Below are 15,230 nucleotides of genomic sequence, written 5' to 3'. Positions count from 1 at the left end.
TGTTTTTGTGACTCTGTTTTTCTTCTCTCAGCCTTAATTATTTTGAACTTGCAGTCCCATATTTTCTATCTTTCCCAGGGTTAGGTCTTTTTGACCCTGGAAAAAATAAATCTGTGTATATAGAGGTCAAATTTCTCTTCAGCCATCTCATTCTGCTATCCACACATTTCACTTAAGTCTTAAACTATCCTATTTGTAAAGAGAGTAATTAATTTCCCCTGAATCTTGTCTTCTTTTCCATGTTACAAACCTCTAATTTTATTATATTTTTGTTTGCCTAAGTTGCATATATGTATTTATTTATTATTTTTATTATTAGGTTTTTTTGTTTTTTGTTTTTTGAAACAGGGTCTCACTATGTGGTTGAGACTGACCCGGATCTCACTATGTAGCCCAGGCTTGTTTCGAAATCACAGCGATCCTCCTGCCTCAGCCTCCCGAGTGCTGGGATTACAGGCGTGTGCCACCATGCCTGGTTTCCTTTTGAAATCTTAATAGACCATTTCCTCCCTACATCTCCATTATGACTCTACAGTATTTATTTGGGAGTCAGGCAGCAGAACCACTGAGCTAAACCCCCAGCCCTTCTACAGTATTTATTTGAAACTATGAGATGATACCAGTAACTTTTATATTCCAGATGTGGTGGTACACATCTGTCATCCCAGCATTTGAGAGACTGAGTTTGGAGGATTGCCCTGAGTTTAAGGCCATCCTGGGCTGCATAGTGAGTTCAAGGCAGCCTGAACTAGACAGCAAGTCCCTGTCTCAAGAAACCAAACTAAATGAATAAGTAGAGATGCAAGGGATATTTGTACACTTAGGTTCATATCAGCATGATTCACAATAGCCAAAAGGTAGAAGAGCCCAAGTGTCCATCTACAGATGAATAGATTTTTAAAAGTACATATATACAATGGAATATTTAGCCTTGATTCCTTGGAAAGGAACTTTTGACACATGGTACAACATGGATGAACTTTGAAGGCATTACACAAAGTAGAAATAAGTCATGAAAGGATAAATACTGTCTGACTTCAGTATGTAGTGGTCTCTCGAAGGTAGAACAAGGAGGAATGGGGAGTCAGTGTTTACTGAACTGAGAGTTTCATCTTTGTAAGATGAGAATGTTTTGAAGATAAATAGTGGGGATGGATGCAGAACAGTGTAAATGTACTTTATACCACAGAACAGTACACTTCAAAATGGTAAAAATGATTAATTTTACATAATACATATTTAATAAAAAGAATATTCACATTTGCTGTAGGATTAGAGTTAATTTTAGAAGCCAAGACACAAAAATATTTCAATCCTAAATAGTATCTTTTTTTCCTAAAAATTTTAAATGATTGCCTTGTTTTACAGTTGTCATATTTATGCCAAAGAGGGAAATCTTAAAATTCCAGTAAAATTGTGAAAAACCTGCTATCATAACTCTTCGCAGAATCCCATCCTATGTCTTCCAGACAAGGATGTACTTTTATTTTTGCTTTTTAAAAAAATCTTTTCCTCTTTTCTTTGGCCCTTCACCCCTCACTTTTCTATTTATTTGTTTATTTGTGTTTTTCCCCACCCCACCCTTCAATTTTCAAGTAGACTTTTGGCACTGGAAAGACAAGAAAAGAAAGGAAAGGAAAAGAAAAGAAGAAAGAAATAAAGGAAGAAAGAAAAAAAACAAACAGCCCTTCTCAAACATGGCGGGGGTGAGGGGGTGGGTAGGGTTGTAACTCAGTGTGAAATATCTGTGTTCAGTCCCTAGTAGTACCAAAAAAAAAGTCATGTGTATTTCACTAAATCTTTAAAGCAATCCAGGGTAAGTATTAATATTTCAGCTGTAAAAGGAAAGGAAACTTGGGCTCAGGGAAGTTGAATAACTTGCTCACAATTGCACAGCGAATCACTGATTAAGGAGGAATTTAGTTTTAGGGCATTGTGCCTCAGGAGTCTCAACTCCACCGTCCAGGGAACTGTGCATTGTTATCATTCCCTTCCTGGAATCTCAACTCTCCCTGAAGTGGGGCGAGAAAACGCAAAGCATACTTCACTGAAGAACTGTATGAGCCATGCGAGCAGGAGAAATTGTAACAGCTTTGAATTAAGCTGGACTCATCCTTCTCTTACCATTTATTTATTTGCATCGTTTTACCTGTCCTTTGTTTCTGTTTCTATCATGTCCTGAACCATTTGGTAGTTTATTGCAATTTATGCTTTCTTGTTTGTTATGGTTTGTGTCTAGATGTCCCCTCCAGAAAAAAAGCCTCATGCGGTTTTAGATGGGGCTTTTTCAGAAAGGGATGAATTTGGAGTGTGATGCTGGGATTAAGGATGTGTGATTACTCAATCAGTACACTGATCGGCTTGGCACCCCTCTAATCCTGGTAACCTGGATACAATATAAGGGAAAGAAAGACACCATTAAGGTCCCTTGTTGCTTTTGCTACCTTGTGTGCACCGTGTTGTTTCTCCTCTGTGATGCCTGTCTGCCACCCACCTTGCTAGGGAGCAAGCCAGTTACGGACTAAAACCTCTATGAACAGTGAACTAAATAAACCCTTTCCCCTTTAACTGTGGGTGCTGGGTATTTTGCCTCAGCAATGAGAAAAGTAACTAGGACATTCTTGTGGGAACATAATTTCACTGTTGGTGTTTTTCTGAGGGGACAAATGCTCTGCTCTTTGCTCAACCTCAGAGACCTGGGTTCTCCTCAGGTTCTCCTCACTGTCCCCACACAGCTTGCCCCAGGCCAGAGCCATGCAGTCATGCTATGCCCAGAATATAATCCAGATTCTTTCTGATCATAAGAATTGATTTGCAGTCAGCATTCTAATACTACCCCTACTTGGAGTCTTGTTTTAGGTCATACACAGATATGGGTATGCCCTTGTCAGGACCAAACCTGGCTTGGAAAGAAATACGGAGAGCATTGCCTCCTTCACGTCTATACTGATTACCCATGTATCAGGAGAGCAGGGACCCAGCCTTTTATCCCGATGTAAAGAGAAGTCTTCATAATGGAGAGAACAAGCAGTGCAGTTGGTCTTACAGTTTTCTTGGGAAAAAGTCGCCCAGATGTGTGACTATGTCAATTCATGTACTGTAGCCAGTGGTCTGCCTGGACGGTCAGGGGCTTGGAAGGAAATGACAGAAAATTGGTAACAAAAACATTTTGGGAACAGGCATATAAGTGGACCTCTCCATAAGGGTGAAGGATATGAAGATATCTGTGTTCCGTGTAAATGCTCTCCAAAAGATGACCTCACCAGAAGACTTTAATAATCAAGTAGATAGGACGACTGGGTCTGTCGTTAAAGGTCATCGTCTTTCCTCAGGCACCCCTGTCATTGCCCAATGGGCACATGAACAAACTGGCCATGGTGATAGGGGTGGAGGTTATAAATGGGCTCAGCAACACAGACTTCCACTTCCCAAGGCTGAGCTGGCCACAGTCATTGCTAAAAACTGTGAGCTGAAATAAGCCTTTCCTCCTTTAACTTTGGGTGTCGGGTATTTGGTCTCAGCAAAGAGAAAAAGTAACTAAGACAGGTATGAAGTAGACATTGAACATACAAACCTGAAGCTTAAGAGAGAAGGCCAGATTAGAGATGCAAATATAGAATCCATCAGCAAACAAGGGGGACTATGAAGCCATAATATTTCCTGGAGAGAGTACAGTAGAATGAAAAAGACAGAAGCTAGGTGATAATCACAGAGAAAAGTTGCATTTAATGGGTGAGAAAGGAAGAAAAGTTCATAAAGGAAACTTAAAAAGAATAAGCAAAAAGTAGAAGGAAAGCAAGACATGGTGGTGATCTCATTCTACAGGAAAAAAATTTATTTGGTACTGGGAATCGAACTCAGGACCTTGTGCTTGCCAGGTGTGCAAAGCACCACTGAGCTAAATCCCTGGCCCTTTCTGGGTTTTAAAGAGTGTTCATGGGGTGGGGTGTGTGACATTTGTGCAGAGAAAGAATATCTTTGAACACTACTTCCTGTTAAGTTCTTGCTCAGTATTCCTCTTCTTTTTAAAAATATTATTCTTTTTTATGCCAAACTTTGTAGAAAATCCCTTTGTTTCTTTTTGGGGGGTACCTGGGATCAAACTAAGGACCTTGCATTTGTGAAGCAGGTAGCAGAACCACTGAGCTAAATCCCTGGCCTTTTCTGTGTTTTTTGAGAAAAGGCCTTGCTAAGTGATTCAGGCTGGCCTTGAACTTATGTAGCTCAGACTTACAGTCATCCTTCCACATCAGCCTCCTGAGTTCTAGGATTACAGCATACACCATCATACCTAGCTCTCTTTCTTCATTTTAAAAAATCAGTTTCACTGTAATTTGGCATTTTTCTCTATGTAACAATCACTTTAAAAAATAACCAGTGACGCATGTTTTACCTAATGTAAAATGTATTGTGTCTCTGATATTATTTGTTTAAAAGGAGCAAAATGGAAGACAGCTATTGGGAAAGGAAGGGGAAGAAAGAGAGAGGGTAGGGAAAGGTATGGAAGGATAGAGATTTTAAAAATGATGGAAGTAAAAAGATGGAAACCAAGATTTTATAAATGGGGAGGGGAAGTAGAATTGAAGGGAGGGGAGGGGAATGGAAAAGAAGAATTAAGATATATTATGTACAGATACAAATTCCTCATGATGAATAAAATCATATATGGCAAACATGTACCAATTAAAATTAATAAAAAATAAAATAACTAATTGCTTGATATTATTTTTGGGGAGATGGGGTATTATAAATCAAACTCAAGACCTCACACATTTTAGGAAAGTGCTTTGCCATTGAGCTACACTTCCAGCCCTATGATTGATTTTTTTCTTTTTAGTTTTTATATCTGATATCCTTAGCAATATACTCTATAATTTTGTTTAAATAATATGATTCTGATGCCAAACAGTGAGATGGGCACCTAAGCTGTATTTCCTTCCAACCTCAGTTAGAATGTTGGAGAATTAATAAAGTGAAATTATAGGGGACATAGACCACCTCTGACATAGTAGCTATAATTATATAATTTTCCCATTAGAACTGTTTCCAGGATTAAATGAAATGAGGATTAAATTAGATAACGTATAGCATATAAAATTCCCCCCTCCCCGTCGACTTTTCGTTCCTGGGCAATGAAGCCAAGTTTTGAAGTATACTACTGGCATACTAAGCTCTACACTGCAGCCCAATGCATACAAAATCCTTCATAAGTATGTCGCATTAGTTTGAAAAAGAGCAAGCTAACACAACACATGAAAAGAGTTATTTTGACTGTTTACAAAAACATTTGGTGATTAGGAAATTACGTATGGATATTGCATCAGAAATAATCTGCCCAGCATGGTGAGCATATCTGTAATCTTAGTTTCTCAGGAGTTTGAGGCTGGAAGATAACAAGTTCAGGACAAGTCTGGGCAACCTCACAGACTGTCACAAAAGCAGATTTTAAAAAAGGGTTGGGGATGTGGCTCAGTGCTCCTTGGGTTCAATCCCCAGCACCACAGAAACACAAACACCCCCTACCCCAAAGAACCCCACCCAAACAAATTCAACCAGGCAAACAAAAACTTCTATGTAGGGAACGGGGAGGGAAATGGGCCACGTTCTTGTGACTAGGCAGTTATCTCTCTAATTTTGTATACATCTGAAAGTCTCATAATAAAAACTATGATTTGTTTTGCGCTGTGTATTTCCGTCAATGTCACATACTTTTATTTATTTATTTATTTATTTTTGAGACAGGGTCTCACTATGTAGTTGAGACTGACCTGGAACTCACTATGCAGCCCAGGCTGGTCTTGAACTCACAGTGATCCTCCTGCCTCAGCCTCCTGAGTGCTGGGATTACAGGCATGCGCCACCATGTCCGGCCAATGTCACACATTTTGTAAGTCGAAATGTCACGAAAACTTTGTGACACCCCACTCTACTCCCCAAGGTAAGAAAGTAATGCAAGGGGCATTTGATTTGAAATAGAAATGACTGGACTTGGCACCTTGTATAATATCATAAGCGGACGTTATTTTAATAACTAGTCTCAGAATATCGTTTTCTAGCCCATCTTTTTTTACCGGAATAATCAAATTCGCGCATCGCTATCTCCAAGAAACTACAAATCCCAGGATGCACAGCATGGGTAGCGTCATAATGAGGACCTCGCCTCCCTGAGCGGGTGGCCCTCGCCTTATCTGAATAGGAATTTTCCATGTGAAGATTGATGACCGTGACGCAGAGCCGATTAGAGGTGCCGGCCAGGCGCGCCGCTCTCAAAGAACAACGTGGTGCCTTTCTGTTCAGGCTTCGCCCCGGGCAACCCCATCTTCGTTTGGGGCCTCCATACGGCGGGAGGCCCACAGTGCGCCTCCAAGATGGCGACGCCATTGGCGGTAAATTCGGGTGAGTGCGGCTGGGGAAAAGGGAGACGCCGGGGTGGAGTGGGGTCCGGGGTCGGTGACAGGTTCTTTAGAGAGAGATTCAGGCTGTAGTGTTTCTTGGAGCCCAGGCTCCCAACTGGGCGCAGGACCTGTTTGGCCCCGGCTCCGGGTCTAGAGTCCTGCTCCTCCCTAGTTTGAATGGCGCGCGTTGGCCCTGCGGCTCCGGTCCTCGGTCCTTAGGGTTTGAGAGGCGAAGCAGAGAGGCAATGTCCGCTGAAACTAGACGTGGGGACCCAGCGGTGCAGGGCCGAGGCAGATTCTTTTACCCTTTTCTCCCCAAATCCCTTGTGTATCGCCCAGATACTGGATGCGGAAGCCAGAGGATCCACGGTATTTTCCAGCCACGAGCGGAAACTGTAAACTTACACCTCAGAACAGGCACCCGGACCCTTCATGGAGTGGAAGGGGTCCTCTAGGCTGCGAGGCCACAGTTTATGAAGCTCCCAGCCGGCAGGTGGCCGGAAGCGGGTGCCCCGGACTCTGGAGCTCTAGCTCAGTGGCTGGGCTTCCCCCTAAGATGCTCTTATACCTCGTATTCTTGGACCTTCGGGGTGAGGTAGACTCTAGAAGGCAGAGAAGGAACCACGGGAGATTGGATGCTCTCAGGAGTGACTGCGGTTTGTCACACTCCCTGGAGTGCACTACTGGCTCCTAGTAGGGCAAAGATGCCAAAACCCCTGGCTAGGGCGGAGCAGTCCTGTAAATGGAGCATTTGCTGCTCCTGTGTCAGTGGCTCAACTGACGCACTTAACTGTTGTCGGTACCATTAGGACAATTTCTGCGTGGTAAAAGCTTGTAGAGAATCTTTTTCAAAAGGACTCATCTCCTGGTGCTTTTTCTGAGTCTATACGGTGTTTTTGGTTTTGTTTTGTTCTACTTTCCACGGATGTGGTAGTTTTGAAAAAGTCTAAATCAAAGGTTTGTAAATCAAATCGTTTCAGAATTTCGTATGTTATTTTATAATATTGGGGGTTATGCTTTTAGAGCACAGATTCTGTTCCAGCACTGGTCCTAGTGTTGTACCTGCAGTGTATCGTGCCCTTTATGCCCCAAGAAATAACTGGTCTTCATCCACCCCTACTGGGGATTGAACCCAAGGCCTTGGTACTGAGCTAATTCCCAGCGCACTTTTTCTTTTAAAAATTTTAATTTACTGGTACATGTTTGCAGTTCATGCAGTTTACAATCATCTTGGGGAGTGGATACATGTACATATCACAGCTTTGTTTCTTCTTTTTTAATCCCTTTCCCTTCCCCCAGCTCACTTTTTATTTTGGGACAGGGTCCTACCAAGATACACAGGCTGGGCTTGAATTTATGATCTTCCTGCCTCAGCTTCCCACAGTGTTGGGATTACAGGTCTGCATCAAGAGGTCTGGCTAGTAGCTGCTGTTAAATACATTATGGTTTAGAAATAGAGGCTTTGTTGGTAAAGTAACTTACCTAATGTGAATCATGAACATAAATTATTGAGAGAAAGGGAAAAAAAATCTTCAAAAACTGTGAGGGAACATTGTACAATAAAGCTTTGTGGTAGAAGTGTTTGATTGATAACAAAAAAAGAATTATTTTTAAAAGCCAGAAGTTCAGAGAATTTTATTCATTCATTCATTACTTGAGAGACAGGGTCTCCCTATGTAGTTTTAGACTGGCCTTTTGGCTCATGATGTAGTCCAGGCTGGCCTCAAACTGGTAATTCAGCCTCAGCCTCTTGAGTGCTGGGATTTACAAGTATGCACCACCACACCTGGCTTATTTTTTATTTTTTAAATTTACTGTTTTGTATTATTATTCCCTTTTATTTTATTTTTGTGGTGCTGGGGCTGAACCCTGGGGTTCATGAAGACTAGGCAAGCACTCTACAACTGGGTTATATTTGTAACCAGTGAGAGTATTATTTTGAGAATTAAATATCTTAGGGAAGCAACCAAAATGACCATAGATGAGTGAATGATGGATGAATGGATAAACAAAATTGGGATGTACATGTGAATGAATATTACACAGCTTTAGAAAGGAAGAAAATCCTTTCACCTGCTACAACGTAAATGACCTTTAAGGTCATTTTGCTAAGTGAAATCAAACCAGTCACAAAAGACTATAATTTTACTGTAGGAAGTTTGTAAAATAGTCAAACGCATAGAAACGAGTAGAATGGTGGTTGACAGGGCCTGGGAAAGGGGAAAAATGGGGAATTTAATGGGTATAGGAGTTTTAATTTAACAATATGAAAAACACTTAGAGATCTGTTGCACAATGTGGATATACTAACTTCCAAATTGTACACTGAATCACAATGAAAAATATTAAATATTTTAAGAGTTGTAGAAGGGAAAAAAAATACAATTTTAAGACATACTTGAGTTTCAGATGAATGAATCACTATTACAGTGGGTGGTCAAAATATACAGTGAACTGGGGCTGGGGATTTGCCTAAGTGGTACTGCCACCTGGCAAGGTTCTGAGTTCAATCCCCAGTGAGAGAGAGAGAGAGAGAGAGAGGAGGGGGGAATATACAGTGACTATAAATTGTTAAATCCCCAGTGAGGGGGGGGAGGGGGGAATATACAGTGACTATAAATTTATTAAAGGACACATGACCATTCAACCTCTTAGAATGCTCCCCTTGTTGCAAATATGCTCATGCCATTGTTCTTGCCACTTTCTGAAGCAGTTCTAGAAGTCCTGTTTCACAGGTGATTTTATGAGGTATGATTAAAAAAATGGTGAATTCTGTTGCTTAGTCACATCCAACAGAAAGGCAGGCTGTATAAACGTGTGTCCTCCCTCATCTGCCTTATTTACCAGATCTGGCACCATGTGACTTCTGGCTCTTCCCCAAAATCAAATGACCATGAAAGGTAAATGTTTTGAATCAAGTTAATGACATCAAAGGGGCTGTGACAGTGCAACTAACCCAAAAGTGAGCTTCCAAAACTGCTTCAGAAAGTAGCGAGATTGATGGAATAAGTGTATTTGAAACAAAGAGGGAGTATTTTGAGGTGGTTTAATGGTAGTGCATCTTTTACTCTATATAGGGTTTTCTTTTTGGTTTATTGGGTACAGAGTCTGCCTTTGTAGTGTAGGCAGGCTTTGGACTTTTGGTGATCCTCCTGTGTGCCTCCCAAGTGCCACCATATCTAGTTTTGGAAGAAGGTTTTTTAAAAAGTTAAATACTAATTCAGTCTAATTTTTAATCCTACCTCTTTGTGGCCTGTAACAGCCCACACCACACCACCCCCCAGCTTGTTGTGTGTAATTGTAATTAACATTGCTTGGTCCTTTTCCTGCCCTTTTAGACCTTTTCCTCAAACCTTTAACCTCCAACTGATGTAGAGAAAATAGGAGCCAACAGGCATAAGGCTCCCTTTTACCTTCAAACCCAGGTACATGTGTAGCCTTTGGAATCAGTTTCCTGATAAGCATTCTCTCTAGAACTGAACTATACCTCCACCCCCAGCTTCTCCCTTCTATGTATTCTCACTTTTTGTCTCCGGAATTTAATAGTGGTTCTGCCCATGCGTGTATGCTGGGCATTAAACCCATGGTCTCTGGGCATGTGAAGCTTGTCCTCTACCCCAAGGAGTACTCCTACCCTGGCTGTGGGCCCCTCCCGCACCCATACCCGAGGATTAATCTAGAGCCTTGGTGCAGAGGTACATCACCAGTCCCCCCTCCCCATCCTATTTTTTATTTTTGAGACAGGATCTTACTAAGTTGTGAGTTTCCCGGTTGGGTTTTAATTTGTAATCCTCCTGCCTCAGCCTCCCAGATTGGTGAGTTTATAGGTGTAAACTACCATACCCAACTAATTGTGAGCTTCCAGAAGATGAAGATAGTAGCCTGGTGTGGTGACACACACTCTGGGAGGGAGGCTACGGCAGGACACTCCTGAGTTTGATCCTGGCCTTCCATAATTTAACAAGATCTTATCTTCAAATAAATCTGGGTATTTTCCTAATCTCTCTCTCTCTTTTTTTTTTTTTTTTGAGAGGGAAGGCAAGGCATTTATTTGCAGAGTGTGCCTATGATATGGCAGGTTTGGATAATGCATTTTACCTAGTTTCCTCATTTAAAAGCATTATCCTTAGGAGCAGATGATGATCCTCTTTTGTATGAAAGGAAACTGAAAAGCAATTCTTTAAAAATCAATCAAGAAAAGGATCTTTTCCTCATTTTAGGCCCCATAACTAAGAAGGTGATAAGACCAGGTTCGGTTGATAATCCAGTTTAGTTAGGATTTATTATTGTTTGTTTATATTAAGAATTCCCCCAAAATATGCTTTTATATTTTTTTTTGTTTGTAATTTCTTGTATTAAAAAGTAGCCACAAGTGTAACATCTCTAGACAGTAACTTACATTATTTTCCAAATGTTATGTTTTGTTTGATGCTGGTTTTGTTTCTTTTTCCCTTAAGCTGCTAGTCTCTGGGGTCCTTACAAAGACATTTGGCAGACAGTGGGGAATGCTCTTTGGAGAAGACAACCTGAAGCTGTCCATCTTCTGGACATGATTTTGAAGAAACACAGACCTGACTTCATCTCACTGTTCAAAAACCCAGTAAGACATTTTCTTCTTTGCTTCTTAGATTCGTGTTTTTAGGGTTTTTTTTTAAGGGTTAAAGGGGGAAGTAAACTCTTAGGGTGTGTAAATAAAATGTTATTTGACCTAGTCCAATGATGCACATTTTCTTTTAAAATGTAACTTTCCTGGGAGCAGTTATTGTCTATTGAATTTGTCTCTAGATAAGAGGTAAACTTAATAATGTTTGAGGATAATTTAGGAAATTTAGTATATTCCAGAAATAATAGCTGTCTTAGAATTTCTGACCTACAGTTAACATAATACGCCCAGGGTAGTCTGGAACTCATGGCAGTCCTCCTGCCTCAGCCTCCCAAATGCTGAGATTATAGGTGTGTGCCATCTTGGTCTGCTTAAAATTTTAAGGTTTTGTATTTTTAAAAAACCCTAAAAGATTTTTTTTCCTTGCTAAGTTGTTAAATTTTTAATTTTTATTAGTATGTGTGTGGTACTAATTTTAAAAAGATTTTATGTTCTATCAGGAAATTTTGTGTTAAATGTCATTTGTTAAATATCTGAATCAAAGAATCTTAGTATAGTTTTTAATATCTATGAACTGATTAATTCTGCTAAGTAATTCAACAATTCACATATCCATTTGTTATTTCCTACTCAAAGACCTTACTGTTTTTATTAGGTATATAATTGGAAGAATTCCTTGGAAACTTGAAAAATAGAATGCTATTTTGTGTGTTTTCCCTTAATTTTGTAGTTCATGGTTTACCAGAAACAGTTTACTGAGAAAGTAGTATTAGGATGAAAAGTTGAAGATAATGCAAAATGTTGCTTCATAAAGGTCTAATTCTGGATTATCTGATAAGAAATAGTTGGATTTATTATGTTACCAGTTTGCGTTATCAAGAGTAAAGTTCTGTGGCCAGGGATTTAGCTCAGTGGTTTTGCCACCTGCCTTGCAAGCACAAGGGTCCCAAGTTTGATCCCTGGTACCCAAAAAAAGACCCAGTAAAGTTCTGTAAGTACCATTGTAGGAAATGGGCTCCAGTGTACTATTTTCATTACTTGATTATAATTTTATTATTCTAGCCAAAAAATGTTCAACAGCATGAGATGATTCAGAAAGCTAGTACTGAAGGAGTTGCCATCCAGGGTCAGCAGGGAACCCGGCCTCTTCCTGAAAAGCTCATTAAAGAAGCCTTTATTCTCAGTGACCTTTTTGATATTGGGGAATTAGCAGCTGTTGAGCTTCTCCTTGCTGGTAGGTTGACATTTAACTGAAACTACAGTAAGATTGTGCTGAATTATAAAATTATGTGCTTATAGTTTAAAATACTGTATTGTTTAGATTCCAAAATAGCTTCTAAGGATAAAAATTATTTGACAGATGGAGATAATTGACAACAACATATTCAGCGCTGGGTGTGGGTGGTGCACGCCTGTAATCCCATCACTGGGAAGGCTGAGGCAGGAGGATCGCTGTGAGTTCGAGACCAACCTGGGCTACATAGTGAGTTCCAGGTCAGTCTCAACTATATAGTGAGACCCTGTCTCAAAAAACCAAAAACAAAACAATACAAAAGAAAACAAAACATAGTGAAAAATTTTCCTTTTGCTTACCTTTGATTAAAGGGAAGTCTTCAGCTTAGTGTTCAGAGTTGTAAAGGTAATTGAACTGCTTTAAGGTAGGCTTTTCAATGGTAATGTACTCGAAATCCAGTGCATTAATTCAGGTTTATACATGATTCAGCTCTAGACTAGAGGGAAGGATTAGTTAGCTTGTCCTTGCCCTTGGATTGTGCAAAGAACTCTTCACAAAGATGGTAAGGTTTAAGGTAAATGTTGCAAAATGAGTAGGTGTATGTCAGGTGGAATGGGGGATGCTTAGAGGACAAAGGCCATCAGCAGAAAACGTCACTTGTATGAGGGGGACAGCAAGGGAATGGATTGGGGGAACCAAAGGTAGTACAGTGGAGGAGTGATGGGGTAAGGAGAGAAGGGAACTGTAGGAGACAAACTGAAACTGTAGAAGGGTGTGGGAAACAAGACGAAGAGGGATGCATTCAGAGGAGAGCAGGTTAGAGTGTGAATGACCATGAAATGAAAAAGATCTGTTCAGAAAAGTCTGGGAGAAGAAATTTCCAACTATTTGAAAGATTTCATGTGAGCAAAAGCAAGAGCATTGAATAAAATTGGATTCAGTAGACAAGGGTGGGACCAAAAGATTCTCACCTACCAGAGGAAATCAGAGGTAAAAGTGAAATTTAGAGTTTGAAAAAGTTGAAAGTTGTGTTACTATAACTGCATGAGTTGGATGACCCCTTTTGTGCGTTGTGCAAGGTGTGAACTGGAAGGTTGAGAGATGGTTCAGAACTTTCAACTGAAATTCTGTGATTCCTTGAACTAAACATTGATGTAGTGATTTTTATCTCGTTTTAAACACACTGTGATTGTTTGCTAAATTATTTCTCACTGTTCTTACCTAGGAGAGCATCAACAGCCACATTTTCCTGGCCTTACCAGAGGATTAGTAGCTGTTCTTTTGTACTGGGATGGAAAGCGATGCATTGCGAATTCCCTGAAAGCCTTAATACAGTCTAGACGAGGCAAGACATGGACTCTAGAACTCAGGTCTGCTTGTTTCATTGGACTTCAGGTTAATTTGAAATTACTTGAAGAATTACAATCTTAGAAATAACACAAGTTTCCACTTCGTATATACAATTTCAGTAAAGTATGTAACAAATACTGAGTAATAAACATCCTATCCTTCAAAATGACATAAGTTTAAACCTTTATTTTGTTTACAAGTAAATAATCATGTATAGAAGGTTGCTGAACCTCAGTGATCTAGAAGGATAAAAAGAATAAGGTTGTAATTCATCCTGTTGTTTTCAGTAATGTGCAGTTGTCGAAAGAGCATTTGCTGTGTCAGGTATTGTGAGGAATTATAAGCATTATTGTTCAATATAGCTTTGTTTATTTCTTTTCATTATAGCCCAGAGTTGGTTTCCATAACAACACGCTTTACAGATGAGCTGATGGAGCAAGGACTGACTTACAAAGTTCTTACTCTAGTGTCACGTATTGATGTAAATAATGAGTTTGAGAAACTACAGCGAGACAGAGGTCTGGGCAGTGAAAAACATCGAAAAGAGGTAAGGATTCAGTGAAATTCGTTCATAGGTTATTTCAACTGTAAGGCACAAAAAAATCACCATGTGAATATTCTTTTTTTTTGGTACCAGGGATTGAACTCTGGCCCTTGCACATGTAAGGCAGGCAGTGGAAACACTTAAGCTAAATCCCTGGCCTGTGAATATTCTTGTTATGTAGGCAAAAGAAAATTATTAATGCACTTCAAAGTATGTAGTTAGTTGTGTCCGTGATATTGATTTGAGATTATTATTATTATTTTTTTTCTCATTGAGTTTATTGTTACATTTTAGGTATACAGTACAGTTACATTCATTATTGGGATCTTGTACCTTTACATGGCAGGTCTTGGTTCTCACTTTTTCCCCTTGTCCCTGCCCTCCCTTCACCCCCCCCATTTACAAACACTTTATTTCCAGTTTTTCATTTTCTCCTATTTTTTTTCTTTCCCTTATTACCTTTCTCCTACGATTTGAGATTATTTCAGTTTCTGTGTAGTTGTTTATGTGCCATTCTAGCTCTTTAAGGATGAACTCTTTTTTTTTTTTTTTTTTTTTTTGTACTGGGAACTGAACTCAGGACCTTGAGCTTGCAAGGCAAGCAGTGGCACTACTGGAGCTAAATCCCTGGCCCAAGCATGAACATTTTAAGGAATTGGTCATCCCAATTTCCGAAGGAGTTACAGGATGGAGAGTAAACAGTAAGATTTGTTCAGAATCCCAGAGATGAGATTTTAGGATCACTTGAGAATTCATATAGGTTTATTTTGTTAGGCTCTATAAATGATAGCTTGCATTTTGTAATAAGACTGGATTTCACATTTATAATTTATTTCAACTGATTTATCATATATTTTTATTTCTAGGTTTCTGATCTCATCAAAGAGTGCAGGCAGTCTCTGGCAGAAAGTCTTTTCGCCTGGGCTTGCCAGTCTCCATTTGGCAAAGATGACACCCTCCTCCTCATTGGCCATTTGGAGGGAGTGACAGTGGAGGCCAATGGTTCACTGGATGCGGTGAATCTGGCTCTTCTTATGGCACTTCTGTACTGTTTTGACATCAGTTTTATAGAACAAAGCACAGAGGAACGAGATGGTATTGATT

The 15,230-nt window shown here is 39.9% G+C and overlaps 1 protein-coding gene across 2 annotated transcripts in view; it reads left to right on the top strand.

Moving 5' to 3' along the window:
- The first annotated feature begins 6,196 nt into the window (after positions 1-6,196).
- Nup205 (nucleoporin 205) overlaps positions 6,197-15,230 on the top strand; it is a 73,070-nt gene continuing 64,036 nt past the window's right edge. For both annotated transcript variants that reach the window (XM_010616186.3, XM_019206328.2), the window contains exons 1-6: positions 6,197-6,396; positions 10,853-10,995; positions 12,061-12,232; positions 13,458-13,602; positions 13,970-14,129; positions 14,993-15,221. In XM_010616186.3, the coding sequence (XP_010614488.1) occupies positions 6,369-6,396; positions 10,853-10,995; positions 12,061-12,232; positions 13,458-13,602; positions 13,970-14,129; positions 14,993-15,221 (877 nt within the window). In that variant the 5' untranslated portion in view covers positions 6,197-6,368. The remainder of the gene's footprint in view (positions 6,397-10,852; positions 10,996-12,060; positions 12,233-13,457; positions 13,603-13,969; positions 14,130-14,992; positions 15,222-15,230) is intronic.

This window comes from Fukomys damarensis, unplaced genomic scaffold (assembly GCF_012274545.1).
Source record: "Fukomys damarensis isolate Sample0158 unplaced genomic scaffold, DMR_v1.0_HiC HiC_scaffold_16, whole genome shotgun sequence".
NCBI classification, from domain to species: Eukaryota; Metazoa; Chordata; class Mammalia; order Rodentia; family Bathyergidae; genus Fukomys; species Fukomys damarensis.
The sequence above is the reverse complement of the archived record's forward strand: the minus strand, read 5'-3'. Positions and strand labels throughout refer to the sequence as shown.